Source organism: Molossus molossus, unplaced genomic scaffold, assembly GCF_014108415.1.
Source record: "Molossus molossus isolate mMolMol1 unplaced genomic scaffold, mMolMol1.p scaffold_m16_p_5, whole genome shotgun sequence".
NCBI classification, from domain to species: Eukaryota; Metazoa; Chordata; class Mammalia; order Chiroptera; family Molossidae; genus Molossus; species Molossus molossus.
The window spans coordinates 18,453,377-18,474,259 of NW_023425388.1; the positions used below are offsets into that span (position 1 = coordinate 18,453,377).

At 34.1% G+C, this 20,883-nt stretch overlaps 1 protein-coding gene across 1 annotated transcript in view; it reads right to left on the reverse strand.

Moving 5' to 3' along the window:
* The window catches only part of NCAM2 (neural cell adhesion molecule 2), a 184,721-nt gene that overhangs the window by 123,855 nt on the left and 39,983 nt on the right, over window positions 1-20,883 (reverse strand). Inside the window, exons 8-10 of the mRNA XM_036243644.1 lie at window positions 15,801-15,918; window positions 12,274-12,434; window positions 9,096-9,241 (exon numbers count right to left, since the gene is read on the reverse strand). Coding sequence (XP_036099537.1) covers window positions 9,096-9,241; window positions 12,274-12,434; window positions 15,801-15,918 — 425 coding nt within the window. The remainder of the gene's footprint in view (window positions 1-9,095; window positions 9,242-12,273; window positions 12,435-15,800; window positions 15,919-20,883) is intronic.

The following is a 20,883-nucleotide window of genomic DNA, read 5'->3' on the forward strand; positions in this document are numbered from 1 at the left end:
TGAGAATTTACCATAATTGAATCCCTGGAAGTACCTTCAGGGTTTGGTAGAGAAGTAAAAATAAAATTCCTCATAAAAGTAATAAAAATACAGCTGTAAAAAATTGCCCGAAAGTATAACTACTTGCAAAGCTATATAAAATTTCTTATATACTGTCCTTCATTCTTAAAAGCAATGCTATAAATATGCCAACATATTTTACTTTCCTCTTCAATGGAGATTTTATAATAAAGTACAAATACTTGAAATTCTGCAGACTCTCTTTATTAAAACAATAATAATAGTGGATTTCTTGATCTCATTTGGTAAGTTCTATTTAAGAAGAAAAAGTGGGTTGAAAACTCTTAAGTTTTTTGGTATAATATAAAGGTGCTGCCAATTATACCATTATGTATTTTTTAAGTTTCTTTTTAAAAATCAGAGTCTAAGCAATTTTCATCAGCCTACAGCAAATTGAGAGGAGATATTCCGATGAGAGTAGTCATACACCAATACAGAGGCGTAAAAGAAGAATAAGTTAAACTGGATCTGTTATAGTGCAGACAAATATGCCAAAGCTATATGGGTAGCCTTGTAAAAGTTCATTTACCTACTGTAAGTTGATATTTTGAGCAAAATAATTGCATATTTCAAAGTTAAATCTTCATGAAGAAAACTGATGATTTTAAATATACTTTGATTCCATTTCTGCTCTTAAGTTGTAAACCCCATAAAGCAGGAGACTTTTTAAATTACTGTTGCATTCTTTGTGCCTAGAATAGTACATGTATACATAACATTCCTCAATAATATCTGTTGATATTTGTTCAATGAATTTTGGCAAATATTAAAGAAATGTCAACCACATAAAATTCTATCACTTTAAAGACTATTTTGCTGATTACATTTATGAAATTTATCTTTCAAGAGGTCATATTTGCTACAGATTTTTAAAAATGAAACACAATATTTAATGTAATCTTCACCATATATATATATGACCTAAGAATTTTCATTGAAGGGTTTCATGTGATGTGAAAAATACACTTCATTATCATCTGCCTTCCAGCAAAATTGGTTTAAGTAAATCATTTTTAAAACAAGAAATTTCCTTAAGTCCAAGAGTCTACATATACAATAAAGAATAATATCCTAGAGCATAAACTAGTAATTTAATAATGAAGTAGTGTAACAATAAATATGTATATGCAGAGATATTTAAATTGTTATAAAATTTAAAACATCATATTTTATTCAGGTAGTTCTATGAAAGAACTATATTTGAGCTAGAAATCCTATGGACTTGATATTTTAGGCTGAAAGAATATTTTATGTAATTATTTTCTGGATCACAGTGTCTAAATTCAAGGAGAAAAAATGTGGACATCTCTACACGATTAAAACAGAAAGGAACATTTTGGTACAAAATGATCTCTGTATCAAAGTGCACAAAAATGTTTATGTAGACCATTTATACTTTGTATTTAAAATGTTTTAAAATCATAAATTTCAATTTAAACCAACCTATTTATTTGAACAAACAGAAAGCAAAATAAACGTAAAATAAAGTTAAATTTGAATCGGTAAGGTTATCTTTAACACAGAAAGATACATTCTTCAAATGAATGTATAGGAACGCAAAGTTCTACTAATTTAATCAAAATGTTTTGACTTGATCAGACCAACACTAGACTTTCGTATTTTAATTCAGAAGAAATAGAACATTGTTTTTGAAATGAATCACCCTGTTTTATTTACTGAGTTTACTGGCATCCATTTGAACGGACCATTTGGTGTGAAGGAGTGAAATGAAATGAGTTTCTGTTATTATAATTCATGAAGTCTTTACCCACTCATTAATAATGCAGCATATTTATTTACTAGAGAGGAGTACTTGGCCCCACACATAGGAGGATGCAGAATGGGCTCTACTGTAATGAAATAGCCTTAACTGTGCTCCACTCCACTAAATGTCTCTGTCACCACTAAACTTCATATCATGTCCATTCAGAGCATACTGGACACAAGAGCAGTGTTTTGAAAGTATGGTCTGTATACCAGTGAAGGTGCACAGGCTGAGTTTGAGTGCTGTTTTGAAAAATAATTTTTATTTTATAGTTTTATATTTATTTGAATGTGTCTTTAAAAATATAATGTGTATAACCATACTTTTTATTTAGCTGGTATTGTTGTTCAGGATAATAATAAATGGACACCCAATCCAATGTAAATAAAAAGAATTAGGTTTATAACTGTCCAGGCAGCACATAAATATCAAATAAAGTTGAAGCTGGTGGTCAAATGACTGAAATTTGAGATATTCCATTTTAAAGTAGTTAAAATGTATTGCTCTACATTTCAAATCTTTCTTATTCAGTGTAGAGTGGGATTAATTTCTAGTGGAGGTAGGTCTATAATTTACTATGTAGAAACTGCAGAGCAGGAATACAATGATTATAGAATCTGTACATTATAAGCAGATAAATAACACATGCGAGATGTCATGCAGTGGGCAATATAATAAAAACTTTGTAATTATTATATGAAACATTCTATTCACATAGATCACATTGCTCACTGTTATGTTCACCATTTTGTAAGAATTCTAGAGGCAAAAAATAACTTTTTACTTCCACTTAATCCTAAAATGGCAAATAACAATATTTCTTTTAAAAGTGTTTTAAAGAGGGCGATTTTATCATATGAATCTAAAATAATATTTTGCAAATTTATGAAAAACTGATTCTTAAGCAACCTTGCTTTGCGGAGCACAGCGTTTGTTCCTTCCGTCCTCAGGGGCCGGTGTAGGTACTTCGTGGAATGTGGAGATCTTCCAGATCGATGTCTATTACTATAGAACACGGGAGGTGTAAAAGGGACTAAAAGGACACAAAACATGACTTCCTAAGAGGAAACATTTCTGGGGGCTGCAAGAAGACAGACCTGGGAGTAAGGAAAGAAGGAGATGATGGTGTACAAAATCTGTGATATTTCTGGTTCTGATTTGTGTCCCACAGGAAGAAAGACCTGCCTTTATCCCCTAAGAGAGACCTGGGAGTCTATCCTCATCCAGAAGTTAGAGACCTCATCCGCACTCCCTTCAGGGATGGAGATTTAACCCCAAACAATCCGGGATCACGGGGAACTCAGATGCAGATTGCTGATATCGTCAACTTCCATGGGGGATGCAATATATACTCATAAGATCTGGAGTTTAGTGTGGTTAAAAATTCATATCTGAACCATTAAATTGATATTGCTAGAGATTATTTGATCACAAACGTCCATATCTAGCTATGTCAAGGGAGAGCAATCCGCAGTCACTATCACAACATTATGTTGTATACGTATTACTAACATATTACATATGACTATGCTCACTGAAGTTTTTGTGTGGTTCCTTCTGTGGCAGCAGGCGTTGACAGAACTAGTACACTTGTTTTTTCCTGTACAAAACACCTAAAGACGATACCTCAAAAAACAAAAACACAAACCAACAAACAAAAAAACCAACAAGACTTTTTAAGTTGTGCGATTTGTGTCTGGGATATTGTTACTTGTGTTCTCATTGCACCTTCAGAAACTTTTTCCAGGTAGGTCATATAATTACCCAGACTCAGGCATACAGAAACTAAAATCATACCTGAGAAGTAACATGGTAAATAACACACCAAAGTGACACAAGATTAAACTTTGTCCTGTGCGACGCTCACACGACCTTCCCATACTAATTTATCAATACCTGTGATCTTACACATACTAACATTTGTCGATCAATAAGAATGATAATAAGGGATGATCTGAAGAAACTGGTTTGGAATAGATGATAGGTGTTAACACCAGGGACTATGTCAAAATCTTACCGAAACCTCAGATCAACCCAGTGAAGAAGCATGATGTTATTTTTAAAATAAAGATTTTTAAAGTTAAAAAAAATATTAGATTGCTCTGTTTGAAAATTGCAAAACAATTTATAACTTTTAATTCCTGCTGTTGTATAGTCCACAATAATAACTTGGTTCTTGTCTAAACTTTATTGTTTACATTTAAATATTAATACAACTAAGTATATATCATCTATTAAATGAAAAAACCCAGAGACTTTAATTCCTATAAACAAATGTATCTTAAGGTTACTCCATTATAATGTGCTAAAATTCAGCTGTGAATTTAATAAACTTTTAGATAACTTTAGTAAATAAATATTTAAATAAAAAATTTATTATACTCAAGTTATCACTATAATTCAATGCATAGCAATTTTCAATAAATGAATCATTAAAAGTTAGCGAGTAAAAACTGTAATTTTGCCCTGGCTGGTTTGGCTCAGCAGTTGGAGCGTTGGCCTGCGGACCAGAGAGTCCCGTGTTTGGTTCCCACTAGGCATACATACCAAAAAACAAACAAACAAAACTGTATAATTTCTTTAAAAATAGAATAAAACACAAACTATTATCCTGAAGTAACAAAGGATATTCAAGAAATATTTCTAAAGCAAGTAGATATTCTATTTTTCTTACACATTACATGCTTTTTAAAAAGCTTTTTTTTTTTATCCTCACCCGAGGACATTTTTCCATTTTCTGTTCAGGTAGAGTGGGAGGGAGAGAGAGAGAAACATCAACGTGAAAGGAACACATCAAGTGGCTGCCACCCGCACAACCGACCAGGGCCGGGGACAAACTGCAACCGAGGTACATGCCCTTAGCGGGAACCGAACCTGGGTCTCTCAGGACCGCAGGCCGACGCTCTAACCGCTGAGCCAAACCGGCCAGGGCTTAAAAAGCTTTTAAAATTACATATATTATATTAAATATACTTAAGTAGAATAGAGACAAAATATTTATGAGTTTAAAAGAACTCAGTGTTTAAGCATCATATTTTTGTTTTTCCTGAGAGATATATTACACAAGGATATTTTCTGGTGTGTTAACATACACACATCAATCCTTCAGAATTGCAGCAACATAAAACATCTCATGTAAACACATTTGGGACTCCTGGTGGTAGCCACTCAGCTGAGCCTTTCCAAATTCCTGATCCACAAAATCATGAGCAAAAGAAAATGGCTATTTTATGCCACTATGCTCTGGGGTCATTTATTATGCCGTAAGAATTTCAGAAGATAAGTTCAGACAATACATATGCACTGCTCATTAAAATGTTACAAGCATAATGTTTGTTGGGAAGTGAACATCTGTCATGGGTCCCTAATACATATTCAATGAAAGGGAGCTCTGCTAGCATTCCACTCATGGACTTTCCAACTCCCTTACTCACTCCTCCCTGGGAGAACCAGGGAGATGTCTGATTGGTAACTATGAGGACATACTGGATGCACTTTTTCTAGCCACTCCCTTTTTTGTTTTCAGAAAAGACCTTCCAGTGGAGACCATAGGTTCTCTGTTGTTTTCAGCCAGGATGGTCACCACCTTAGCCGTGATTACAACAAGAGTGGGCTTCTACGCTGAGTAAGTCTACCTAATTTTATAATTCAGTATAAGGACATGTACTTACCCTATAGAATTAAGTCCATGATGTATATTTTTTTGAGAATTTCTATGAGTCTATTTGGGCCAAACATATGCCGAGGAAGAAGATCTCAAATGCCCCTGAAAATAACAGTTTTTCAGCTCATTTTATGCATTTGAAAACAAGAAGGGAAGTAAGAAAGATTTTGAGAAGGCCAGAAAAAGCATCTCGGAAATAGAGTTCTAAAATAAAAGTTATTTTATTAAAATAATAAGTTAAAATTATGTACTCTCTTGGTGGTGGTTATATGTAGATTGGATTACAAGGTAGGTGAAATTATGTGTTCTCTCTCTCTCTTGCTCTTTTTTATTCCTGAGGCCTGAAAGGGGGAATTTTAAAGAAATGTTAACCTAGATGCACAGGAGCAATAGATAGGGCTTGCTTAAGGCAAGGGTAGGCTTTTAGGAAAGAAGTTGTTGCTTGGGGCATGATGACCTATCATGACCAGATCACCCCATGAAGCTACTTTCCATAGAAGCTCTTTTTTGTCCACAAGAAGATATGTATTTCCTTAGTCTGATCTGGTGATTGAGAATTTAGGCAAGGAAAAGGGATACTATTAATTGAGACCTACTCTTTAAAAAAATATACAATATGAACATGGTTGCTAAATACATAGTCATATTTTAGAATGACATCATTAGTTTGAAGCATATTATATTGATGATATTTCACAATCTATGACATTTAGCAGTTTTATCAAAACTTTAACACTGTATGCATGATGGGACATCTACTTTGTTTTGTTCTGTATTTCTCAGGCTCCTATCAGGAGCCCAGTAATCAGGTAAGAGCATTTTCCTGTTGAAAGGGTTAGTTGATAAGTTTCACTTGGCTTAGATTTAGAGTAAGATCATTGTTTTCCAAAGTATGGCCTGAAGACCACCCATAGAATGCCAATGAGGGGTAAAACAATATGCACTCCTAAATCCTGTGCTAGACATACTAAATCAGTCTTGGGGTGTGGGGTTTAGAGTTTGCATTCCAACAGGCTCTCCAAGTGATTCTTATGGCAAATACAATCTCATGTCACTTTTCAATACAACAGAGACATGACCTCAGTATACTCCATGATAGTCAAAGTTCAATCAGAGCTTAGGTATCAGACTTTATGGAAACTATTCACAATCAGAGTTTACTCAGAATACAAGAAACAAGATAAATTATGCTTCAAAAATTATGCACATGACAAAGACAAATAAAGTTTATTGAATATTTACAGTATGCTAAAGACATTGATATCGATTTTACAAGGCACCCTTCACCTTTCTTATACCAACAAGGAAACTAAGTATTATTATCCACTGTTAAAGACCAAGAACTCATCTTAAAAAGAGTTCGAATAATATGGCCAAAGCTGAAGCATTATAAATGACAGAGTTGAGATTCCAAACTAGGTTTGTCTTCCTTTAAAGCTCAACTCAACCATTCAATTTCTGAATTTTGGCTGTTGAAGAAACTGGGAATGTCAAGAGAAAAAGGGTTTACCATCCAGAAAATAAAATGGGGATCTTAAAATAATTTTGGAGAAATATCACAATAGAAAGTGAATATAGCAGTCTTAATTTCTTTATCCACTAGATAAAAATTGTTATTTGGAAAAAAGAAAGCACATTTAGACTTCCATAATTGTTTTATAACTAATAAACCAAGTAAAAAAAAAAAAAAAAAGATGTCTACTTTAATAGATATAATCTTTAGAAACAAAAACTAGTTGATTATTTTTCACAATTACTATAAAACAGATTTCTATACATAGTTGTGGGTGGCCTGGGGTGTATGTAGAGTGTAGAATAACATATTAGGCCAGCAGTTTCTTGATTACTTTGTACTAATAAAATAACTGAATACAAGCTATCTCTCATTCTTGGTATATGATAAAGGAACATCTTTTATTTTTCATTTTATTTATTTTTTATCCTCACCCGAGGACATTTTTTGCATTTATCTTCAGATAGAGCAGGAGGGAGAGAGGGAGAAAGAGAGAGAAACATTGATGTGAAAAAGACACATCGACTGGTTGCCACCCACATGACCCCAACCAGGGCCTGAGATCAACTGCAACTGAGGTACGTGCCCTTAACAGGAACCAAACCCGGGTCTCTTTGGTCCACGGGCCGATGCTCTAACTGCTGAGCCAACCTGGCCAAGGCAAGGCTCATCTTTTAAATAAAGAGTAAAAGCTATCTTTGAGAAGAGAAGTTCAAGGAATTTTACAGTAGACAGAAAAGCAATAAAAGACTGAGTTAGAAATATGAAGGTACAATAAATAAAGGCTTAGAGACATGGAAATCTCGAGTAATCTCATCTAAGAAAAATGTACTAAGTCAACATGAAAGCATTTACCTACAGTTTTCTATATCAAATTGCTTTTTGACAATTTTAAACATTTCTGTAGAACTATAACTCCTTTCAGACTTGCCGTATATACCTATGATTTTCTGTTAAGAAAAATATTAAAGTGAGTGATGTCGCTTCTCTGGGTTCCTAGAAAACTATAAATATTATTCATATTTTATAAATTGTATTTTCAATTTGTATATATAAAATAATTGTTTCTTACCAAAGAATTATACTCTCCTTAAATATGCCATTATGAAGAAGAAATGGGGCAAAGAAGGGTGGTATATGTGTGAATACATTCTTTCAAAAGATAAATTGTAAATGGACAGGAAGTTGCCTGTGTTGTGAATGTATGGAGTTAGCATGTTGTTTAAAATGATATGATGAGTTGAAGGAATAGAATGTGTATTTTTTTTTCTGCTATCAATGTTGGAAAGTCAAAGCTACGTCTATTTCAGAAATCAGTGAATTGATTTTTGCATAAATTGATTTACGTTAATGAAAGCAATTTAAAGGAAGTTTGTCTTTAACCAGAAAATAAAAGCAATCTATCAGCTCACTGTTACAATGTTTACTAGCACGTGTGAAACTGGGAGTCCCTCAAAACATCAATCCACTACCTTTTTCTGTCTGTTTCACTTCTGCCTAAATTTGGATTTTTATATGAGTAGTTAAAAATAACAAGGATGAAAATCCATGGATTGTAGTGAAACACATGATGGTGTTTAATTGATTTCTAAGGAACTTGTATGCATTCTGGTGAAAGGTCACAATTTACACTTGTACTTATTTGCCTTATTAGATGGTTAACTACATGAAAGCAGAAACCTACTTTTGTACTACACAAAGACAATCCCAATGAGTAAAGAGTAAAATGACAGACTTTTGTGAATTTGAATTACTTTCATTTTCACAGCACAGGGTGGAGGGATTACAATTGTCATAAACTATTCTATAGATTCAATGTATAGCAAATTTAATTGGGAAGACTTAAGAGTTCCAACAGCCTAAGATCTTGTGGCTTACTAAAAGCATCTTTAAATATTACACTTTCACTTTATTCTCCTCTAAATTTAGTTTTAGGTTGACTGTGGTAGTTATCGTTGAAAACAAAAAATAAACCACTTATTGTATTCTTACCAATTACCTGGTAAATTGGAGTCCGATGTGAGATTTAATAACATGTGAAACACTGGAAATACAATGATGCTGAAAACCACTATGCACGGGGTTGTCGTTACCTTGTCTCCTCCGGAGAATGTGATTCCATCCACGGCTCTTTTCCACGTGATTTCTGGAATAGGCTCCCCCTCTGCTTCACATTTGAGTGTCACTTGGCCATTCTCATATGTAGTTTCATTTTTCAGCTGTATTATGTGAGGCTGTACTGTAAAGAATATATGCATTACTCAATCTGCATTGGAGGGAAACGCTGCTACTGAGACCTGGAGGCTATGACGGGCATTGAAGTCCAACCGGACTGTGTGGAATCGTTAATGGTGCTTTGCTCTAGGGTGGTGCTAATATGAACAGGGGAACATATATCAGAAAAGAATTCCCATTGATTATCCTGATACAATCATTTGAAGTGGTTTAGATACCAACACACAAATTATAATTCCTTCCAACACGTTGCCAGTTTAAGAGCCACTTTATTATATTTCTCCTCTTAAAGCACAAATTAAAATTTTCTCTTTTAAAGCCACATGCGTGTAAGTGTGTGTGTGTGTGGTGTGTGTGTGTGTGTGTGTAGGGTGGCCTGGCATCCAATTAGTGAGTGATTATCTCTTAAGCTTTTAAAACAATTTTGCCAAAGAGAAAAAGTGAGGACTGTATCCTGAACATATAGTAAGTATAATTATGTACAATAGTTATGTAAAGATACATAAGTGCTATGTATTTATATTTTCCTAACTGGTTTATTTTGACCTCAGTTTACCTTTTAAATATTATAAGGCACTGTAACTAAGTATTTCTTTATAATTATGTCTTCTTTAAAAAGAAAAAAGACATTATGTCTACTAGTTTAAATTATCTTAATATTAAAAATTATGTCCATCCACAAATTTACATAATACCACAGAGCTTCATGTTTGTAAATTCTGTATTATCTGCATTTATTAAAATTTTACTTGTTAAAACAAAAGGGATCTTAGACATGGAAGTAGGGAGTGAAGGGGGTTGGGGGTGGGAAGAGGTAAACCAAAGAACTTATTGCATGTATGTATAACCAACGGACACAGACAACAAGGCGGAGAAGGTGGGGCGGGGAGCCGGGAGCTGGGAACAGGGAGTCAATGGAGAAAAAAGGAGGGACATCTGCAATGCTTTCAACAATAAAGATTAAGGGAAAAAAATGGATAAAATGGATAAAACCCAGTACTTGTTATTTAAGGTTAAGTAACAGGCACTTTTAAATATTTAAGTGCAATTAATTCTGGGATATAAAGAAGTAGTTCTTAATCTTAGAAAATTAGATTACTGGTATTAGAAATATAGTATATGTAATTTTTTTTCTTAATCCTCACCTGAGGATATTTTTCCATTTATTTTTCTAGATACAGTGGCAGGGAGGGAGGGAAGAAGAGAGAGAGAGAGAAACACCAATGTGAGAGAGACACATCAACTGGTTGCCTCCCACATGACCTTGACCCTGACTGGGGCTGGGGATGGGACCTGCCACTGAGGTACTGCCCTTGACTGGGAATGGAACCTGTGACTCTGGTCCCCGGGCCAACACTCTAACTGCTGAGCCAAACCAGCCAGGGCTAGAACACATCATTTTTAACAATTCAGTGCTGACTGCATTGACTTTATGGATTTAGTTACATTTCCTCTATATAAATATATATAAATCATATATATATATATATATATGATTTTGTGTCAAACACAATAGAAACTTGTTCAGTGTTACTATACAAAAGTGATTACAACAGTGATAAAACATACAATATTTCATGCACGACTTTCTATTTAAAAAGATTAAAATATTAAAAACTTTAGTTACATCTGTTCTCACTTACTGCCACCCTAATAAATAACAAGTAAGTAAACAATATTTTATGTGAACCCTTTGACGTAGATTGAAAACATTACCCTTTGGAATAATCTCAGATACTATCATTTCTAATTAATTACTTTTTTTATACTGAGTCATATTTATTTCATGTTGTAGGTTTTAAAGAGAATAATTTCTTTAAGTGGGTAATACTGCTAAAACAAATTATGAGCTTCCTATAATTTCTAATAATTTAAAATTTGTTTCTTCTTCCTTGTATGTGAACAATTTTCTCCTGGTTCTTAGCTTTGACAACATCTCATCATGAAAGATTTTTGTGTAGACAAAATCATCATCCTTCTCAGTAACTTTCTAACACTGTGTTATCCAAAATAATGGCCCTCGTTTCTCAACACTGCCTGAATTACCCACTTTCTTAGACTATTTTGTTATTCCAATTTTATTTAATTATTTCAATGTATTCTGGTATAGTCTTTGCCTGTCTCACTGCGCCAGAATATAAGCTTTATGAAAATGTCTCTGATTCAGAATATACTGCTATTACATGATCACAGGACCAGCTGGCACAGGACATGTCCATGTGTATTACCATTTGTATTTAGGTCTGTGACCACAGTGCGGATGTATCTGCCTAAAGCAAACACTGGTCCTTCTTATTCTTACAGTTTCCCCTCCTTCCTTTCCCATCTTTGTTGTGGAAGTATTTTGTCAACAATGTTTTTAAAAATGGAGAAAATATACTAAATGTCAGTTTTGCATATACTTTTTAGTGTTATGCTTTTTAAAGAGAATGCTCATATTCTAAATATTCACCAGCAACATTGTTTTTCTTCTAGAAAATCTAATGATAGCCAAATTAAAAAATATTATTCTCTACTTTCTATAAGATCTCCAAAGAAGGTAATATGGTTTTTGGTAATTACAGAAGATATTTATATTATATTTCCTTTTAATAAAACAAAATGAGAATATTTAATTACAATTGCAGGTTAATTTTTCCTAATTATAGCCTTATAGGCGTGCTCTTTTGAAGTATAATGAAAATAAAGATTATCTCAGGATTTCATTTTAAGATTTATGAAGATCAACCCATATATACATACATATATATATATATATATATATATATATATATATATATATATAGTATCATTTAAATCAATTTTCTTCAAATTCCTGTTATGAGTCAGTCAATATTTTACAATAACTTACATGTATAATTTCATGTAATTCTTAAAACAATTATTTCTGGTAGTTGCAATTTAAAAACACATATATTTTAGAGATGAGAAAACAGATTTAATTATGGAAAGTGAAACAGTTCCTAAAAAGTGACATAGCAGAATTTGACGCAGACCTGGACATCACAGTGTCAACCACTATGCTAGAATACTTACCAAAGACTTGGAGGAATGCCTGTTTTTCGTCTTCTCCAGCCTTATTTGTGGCCTTGCAGACATAATGGCCCCCATCACTATTGATTATGTTCCTGACAGTGAGTTCTGTATTGCTTCCTTTCAATATGTACTTTTCATTTTCTTCAATGAACTTGCCATTCCTAATGGAAAACAGGAACAAAAAACAGAAGTTGATCTTCATGAATCTGACTGCATTACTCAGGAGAAAATCATATTCAACTTTTTGATCTGTGGTTGTCAGATTTTTCATGGCTCTTGATAGACAAGGCTATATTCCAATCTAAAGTACACTTCTAGAAGCTCAGCAAAATTTAATGCATAAATATTAAACTTATACTTGAGAATAATTTTGACTTTAGAGACAAAAATAACATTTGAATTATGTTGAAATATTAATACTAATTTTAGCCAAACATCACATTGGGTCAATCCTTACTTTGATTATTATACCAAAAAGAGTTTCTCTTATGATTTTAATTCCATATACTTTACTATATGGATGAGTCAACATGTATTTATGCAATCTTTATTTACTATGTTCCTGGAATACATCTAGTAGAATTTCTATTGAATAAGTCAAAGTACATACAATTTAAATATATAACCAATTTAATATATAACCATCCTTTAAATAAGTCAAAGTACATACAATTTAAATATATAACCAATTTATTTTGAAAATAAGTACTGCCCATAAAAGGGTAAAATAAAAGAAATTATGCTGAATACAATAATTCACTAATAAGAAGAAATCACTTTTTAAAAAATAACTTCTTTTTTAGATTTAAATATTTAATACTTTCCATGTTCTTTTGGGACTAAAGCCATATTTATTCTGCCCTAATTCTAGCCTTTGTTGTCCACTTAGACAATGTCTCTCACACTTTTTTATAATAACTATAGTAAGAAATATTTTCAATATCTTTAAATCTGAAACAATTTCTACAATTTCCCTTAATAGGTGTGAAACCTTATATTGTATATTCTCTCTCATTCTATCTTATTCTCATCTTCTCTTCCTTCTTCTTTTCTTTCTTCCATATATCTATCCTTCTACATGTTTCTTATAATGGTGTGTTAGATGACTGAATAGAATTTAATGCCCACCGATGTAAAAAGTTTAGGATCTGTTCTTAGGGATGGCAAGATTTACTTGCCCACACAAGTATAAATGTAGAAAGAAAAATCTCTAAAAGAGTATAAAACTATTTCCTCTATTGAACATAACATTTCTCTGATGTATTGAATGATCTTTCCAGTGAATTTTAGTTTTGCTTCCAGAAAGCATTAGCAGGTATCTTCATATAATCCTTATCCTTTTATAACCCAGTATCATGTTTTTTCAGTGTCTACTGACATCTCTAAATATATCACGAAATGTGCAAAAATATCATAAGGGTAGAGGCAATAGCTACTCATAGCAAATGTATATGTAGTACTCTGCGCTTGTATCTTTTTTTCATATTTTTACTTATCCATTATTTAAAATTATAAAAAATAACAATATTTCAGCTTTTTTCTCTAGAATTTCATGTGTAAATAGAGCTTTTAGTGCAGTTGGTGATATATTTCTCAATCTATTCAGTGAAGAATATTCATGGGCTCGACAACATTTTGCCTATATCAATTTACCTGGCTGAATTCTCACAAGCAGCCCATGGATGTGTATTTTTCCTTTCTACACTCATTCACAGACCACAACTACATTTTTTAGTATGATTTCCACATCCCTCAATGCACACAGTACTGTAAGCAGCAGATTGACCAAGTTCCAGTGTTCTTTCTGATAAGGAGGGTTATTTGCCTACCTCATGTGAAATACTAAATGTTTGAAGTACGGCGCATTAGTGAGACATAGGCACTTATCATGAAGAATCCATATGATTGGCAAGAAGTAGAGGGTAATGTAGATGCCATCAATAAGTTAATACCTTTTTGGGTTTTATTTTGGGGGGGATGGGATGAGACCTACTAGGACAGAAGAGAAAAGAATATGGCTAGCATACTCGGGGAATTTTCAAGGAAAAACAATCATGATTTGAGCTTTGAAGTGAGTGAGTAGTTCTCAAAGAATTTAGAGGAAATAAGTTTGTATGGATTATGTTCCCATCAAGAGTTCAATTTACATATATCATTAAAGGATAACAAATAAAGTAACAGTTCTCGATACCTCTCTGCCAACAAACCTGTTAGACAGAATCACACATTGCCAATTACAATCTATGTTGTGGAATGCCAGTATCAGAAAAACTCCCAAAGGAGTCAGATGCATTCCATGAGCCCATCATTTGGAACACAAACCATTTCTCTAAATGCCCCTTTTCCAGGCACAAAAAATAGGGGTTATGGTTAAAGAATTAATGAAAATGATAAGGAAGGGGGAATTATTCCACCTTTTACCATAATGTAGTAACAGGGACATAGGTCCCTCCCATTTCAAATAACAGAAACACTGGTCACCTAGATTAAGTAACAGGTTACAAACATTGATCGATGAGTAGCACATGACAATGGATTCTGAGGACCATCATAGCTTCTACCTGAAGACAGTCTCCAGGCTACACCTCAGAGAGAAAGAACCCAGGTATAGCCAGGCAGTGTATCTGAGTTGGAAGACAGAGTTCTTAGTTGGGTGAGGTAAAGTAGCTAGATTTTGTGGGTCAGAAACATGGCTTATAGAACAAAACAAACAAAAACAGACTGATACCTGCAGAGAACAAACTGATGGTTGCGATAGGGAAGAGGGGTTGTGGAAATGGGTGAAAAAGGTGAAGGGATTGAGAAGTAATCTTGGGAATTTTAAATTCAGCACAGAGAACATTAATCATATTGTAATATGTGGTGCCAAGTGGGCACTTGAATTATTGGGAGGATTGCATTGTAAATGATATAACTGTCTAACCACTATGATGTATACACCTGAAACTAATATAAGATAATATAATTTCAACTATAATTGAAAAATAAAATTTAAAAAATAAAGTTAAAAAAGTGAAATGTAATCAAATGAAATATACAATTAAAATAATAGCCTGGCCGGTGTGGCTCAATGATTGAGCATCGACCCATGCACCAAGGAGTCACTGGTTCGATTCCCGGTCAGGGCACAAGCCCAGCTTGTGGGCCAAATCCCCAGTGGGGGGCACGCAAGAGGTGGCCAATGGATGTTCTCTCTCATCGATGTTTCTCTCTCTCTCCTTTCCTCTCTCTAAAATTAATAAAGAAAAAATATTTCAAAAATAAATAAATACATATATACATAAAAGAAAAAAAAAGGCTCATAGAATGATCAAGGCTAGGGATGCACCTTGGCCTGGGTTAAGTCACTCTGTTGATCTCTTTAACAATTTAATCTGATCAATGTAATTGAAAACAAAAGCATATTAACTTTCTAAAAAAACATTACAAAACAATGCTTTCCTTCCTGACAAAATGATAAGGCTGCAGATACTTTTTGATGAGCGCGATGAAGAACACTGACAGACCCATGTGGGTGCGTGGCCTACCTGTACCAAGAGATGGTGGGCTCAGGAGAGCCCGAGGCCCTGCAGGATAAGGTCATCTCCTCCCCTCTCTCTGCTGTGGCATTAAAAGATTTCTGAGGCATTGTGATTGCTGGTGGCACTGGAAAACAGATATACACAGATAAATAGATAGGAAGAACACATCACCAATAACACTGAGACATTTTTACCACCACTTTTTGTTGTTGTTGTCAATGCTAAGCTTTAAAACTTGGTAGTCAACATCCATGATTACATCAACAGGTTAATTTGATCTCAAATGACTTTAATATCACTGACCTATCTTCTGATGTAGAATAATGAGACAATTCATTCTAATGCTATTTTACTATTTTGAACCTATCAAACTAGACTAAACTATAAAGTAGACATTTTAGCATAGATATATGTAGACACACACACACACACATAGATATAGACATATACTTTTATAAAATACTGCTCACAAAAAGACAGACTATACCACCCTGATTTACAGCAATACTGAGATCTACTTGTAGCATAAATGGATTTCCTATTTGGGTTCTCATCAGTATATGTAATTCTATAAGCAGTCATTCACTGCTTCAAGACAGGGCTTTCAAATTAGGTGTCAAACCATAATGTTCTTTCTGATTAACTGCATTTAATTTCTTTAAACAACTACAGACCATTTTATAACTGCTCAAGCCATAAAGTGAATGAAATAGATTTTCATGAACAATTCAATTCTAAAATTAAGCTTCTTCAATTTCTAACTAATTACACTGCAAATACTGTATATGCTGCACATTTCATACTTGTTGAAACTGTTACTGAAATGCACTGTTTGCAATAAATAAATCAATAACATCCATAAGAGAAGCTAAATTTCAAAGTACAGCATAAATTTTGATTTAATGCACACTTTCATGATTTCCAATTTAATGTGACAAGATGATCTTCCCCAAATTAATTACATTAATAGATTTGTTTTTTACATATAGCAAACAATATGACCAGACAGGCATTTATCAGTGTGATTATCATTAAATATCTCTATAATAGCATTCAGGTCAGCATTAATACTGCATTATCGCCATTGATAGTGGGAAGAAAAGCTGATATGTATCTTAGTAATTAATCACAATAAATCAAGTTTCTCCCTTTATGAATTTAGATACAAGGGGCATAATCTGACATGCTGTCTCTAAAATAATACAATAATTATTGGTATTATAATAGGATGGACTTTTTCAGATATTAATTCTGCATTTTAAGTACATTGAAATTTAACATTCTATGTCTTGTAAATTTAACATTCCGTATTCCTTCTCTTATAATTATAAAAAAAAGAACTTCTTAATCACCATGTATTGCTTTTCATTTGGTTATTATAAATGTAGATGTAAGAACACTATGACTACTTTTTTACTACCACAATGAAGATTTTATTCTGTTAGAGGATTATAATAAAATAAACTGTTTAATAGAAATTCTCTGACAGGAACATATCTGTGCACATAGAAACACCTCCAAATGGAGAGTCACATGCCCAGTGATTGTCCCATCACTGTTACTAATCAGAATGAGTTATGTATTCTTTTTTTTTTTCCTTTATTGACTTTACAGAGAGAGAAAATGCGAGGGTGAGAGAGGTAAAAACATCGATGAGAGGAACATCCATTGGCTGCCCCCTGCATGCCCCCCACTGGGGATCAGGCCCTCAACCTGGGCATGTGTCCTGAGTGGGAATCCAACCTGCGACCTCTTGGTGCATGGGTCAACACTCAACCGCTGAGCCACACTGGCCAGATAAATTTATTATTCTTTTTTTTTTTTTTTTTAATCCTCACCCGAGGACATTTTTTCCATTTTTTGTTCAGATAGAGCGGGAGGGAGAGAGAGGAAGAGAGAGAGAGAGAAACATCGATGTGAAGGGACACATCGAGTGGCTGCCACCCGCACGACCAACCAGGGCCGGGGACAAACCGCAACCGAGGTACATGCCCTTAGCGGGAACCGAACCCGGGTCTCTCTGTACCGCAGGCCGACGCTCTAACCGCTGAGCCAAACCGGCCAGGGCAAATTTATTATTCTTTATCATAATGTTCTTTGCTATAAAGTACATTGCATATGCTAGATGATCTGTAAAAATCGACAAATCTTAATGTGTATGTTTTAGAATACGCTGACTTTGCTAATGAAATATGTGTTCTCACAGTGTAGATTAGCAGAATTATACTAATATTGTATATTTACATAGCACTTTGAGGACTAAGTTTAGAACTATTCTGAAGAATAATAGCATCTAAATGTGTAGAGAGGTTCACTAAGTCAGATGCCAACAGGTTCAAGGCATACGTTAGTCACCATTTTAGACTATAGAGTATTTTTATGTATATTTACCTCATTGGTTATGAATTTGACATTGAGTTGAATAATTTTATTTATTTATGTATGTATTTATTTATTTATTTATTTAATCAATCAATCCTCACCCAAGGCCATTTTTGCATTTATCTTCAGACAGAGAGAGGGAGAGAAGAGGGAAGAGAGAGAGAGAAACATTGATGTGAAAGAGACACATAGAATGGTTGCCACCCACACGACCCCAACCGAGGCTGGGGACAAACTGCAACTGAGGTGCCTGCCCTTAGTGGAAACCGAACCCAGGACTCTCTGTTCCGTGGGCCGACGCTCTAACCGCTGAGCAAGACTGGCCAGGGTGGTTAAATAATTTTAAATTATATATCATTCAAATTTATTGTTCTCTCATAAGTGCCACATCTACTCTATCTTGACTTTTTTTTTGGTGCGTATTTGACGATATCTGAAACATCCAGTTTTAAGAACTTCCAGAGATTTACATTCTGTTTATGCGAAGTAGTCTGTGCTTTCTGGTAAATGTCTGATTTCATTCTCTAGCTCGGGGGAACACGACGCTGTGAAGGAAGGGAAGTAGCCCCCGACTGTCACTTACATGGAGGCTTTGGTCCCCTTCATGTTATAATGGCCTCGCTGGTTGCAGAGGCACCAAGGAGACCATGCATTTGACAGCTTACTTCCCTGCACGGACAGTCGCATCAGCAATTCCGTATGTCTTCTGCATCTTGCGATCTGCCTCTACCTATTCTTCTCGAATATTTTTTCAAAAGAATAAAAGCATGACACTAACCATGGAATACTCATGTTGCTCAGATTAATCAGCACCAATAATTCCTCCAGATTAACTCAGGATGAGGACAAAATCCCATCTCTACTGTTGTTCAGAAAACTACTCTTTAGTGATTGATTATTCAGATCTGGCCTAAATCTATATTATGAAATAAACTTACACGTAGATCCTCTATCTGCCAGAGAAATTCTAAACATAAGACTCCCCATTCTTTCTGGTTTAGCTTTTCTTGCTTTGACTTTGTAATCTGTATGACACTTATTACCATAAGGGAGGATTTTTTACAAAAGGCAGAAAGCACTAGACAGGCATCTGTCCCCCACTTAGACGACAACTGCACTGGTAGGATACACTTCACGTAACTATCTTGTGACTCTGGGTCCTGTGATGGGTTTGCAGCTTCTCGGGGAAAGGGCGAGTTGCAAGCAAGGTCTTAGAGATCTATCTGTGCATCCACGCTCACAGCAGCACTCTTCGCAACACTTAAATAGCGGAAGCACCTCCGATTCCCATCAATGATGAGCAAATGTGTTAAATTAATAAAGTGGAATATTATTCAACCTTATGAAGAAAGGGAATTCTGACATACACCACAACATTGATGATGGCCCTTGCGGACACTGTGTAAAGAAAATAAACCAGTCGCAGAGAGATAAGTACTCTATGATGGCACTTATCATTACTTAGGGTATTCAAACTTATAGCGACAGAAGGAGAAACAGTGCTTGCTAGTCAACAGTGGTGTGCTGGGAGGCGAGGCTGTGCGTTACTGTCAAATGGGCAGAGAGCTTCAGGTTTACAAGCAACAAAGAATTATAAAGATTGATGGAGAATGTTGCACAGCATTTATCAATATGTTTAATACCACTTAAATGCACAAAAATGGTTAAGATGGCCGATTTTATGGTATATGTATTTTACTACAAAAAAAGGGGAAAAAAAATCATATAAACATTTTCAATCCCTGCCAAGAGAACAGATGGATCAGATTAACATTAAAGTAACTTGTATTTTTAACATTCTATATTATCCTTCTCAGTATATATGGAGATTCATTTATTTTCTTTACTCAGATCTTTCCTTGCATTCTGATCATTTGATCACTCAACTGCTACTTTCCGGTGGTCATTACAGACTTCGGTGAGGTCACATGTGCATTGTTTTTCCTTTGTTTTATTTTTGTTTGTTTGTTTTGCCCTTCACTACTGCCTTGTAGGCTATTGTATCATTTAACACCTCTCAATTTTCATTAATATTGATTCTGGCTACTTTCAATAATCCTTCATTTTACATTTATGAGGATAGTCCATTCAAAGTGTTATTTAATAGGAGTAAGTTCTTCCCTTTGGAACTCAAAACACATACAGCATTTAACAAATACAAAATATCAAGTTATTGTTATAAGAAAAAGTGTAGTAATTGTATAAATTCATTTTGAAAGGAAATCTAGCTTATTGATTATTGTAAACTAAATGCATGTAGTCATTATTTAACAAAATATATAGTTAGTTGTTTGTAATCTTGAGTACCAGAATACTTAGTATTATTGCCTTAATTTATACCATCAGATTACAAGACGGCAATAATCAAATAGGCCAATTATGTTGCTTAAAAAAAAAAAAAAAAAAAAAAAAAATCCAAGAGAAAAGTCTTAATTGGCATTTTAAATGTCATTCTAATATGAAAGCCATCAGAACTTTAAGCAAATACACACTGCCTTTAGTGTGCAAGTAGAAAGCAATGAGAAAATGTTACCTGAAGCTTGGCTGTATTATCATCAATATGCTTTTCTGCGCCTATATTTTTACTTTATTTTATTTTTGAACCTGTGAATTTGGTCTATTTTAAAAGTCATATTAAAAGAACATAGAAATCATATTACCAGACCCTCAAAGTGCGTGTCAAGGACCCCAGAGTCCCCAACACCCA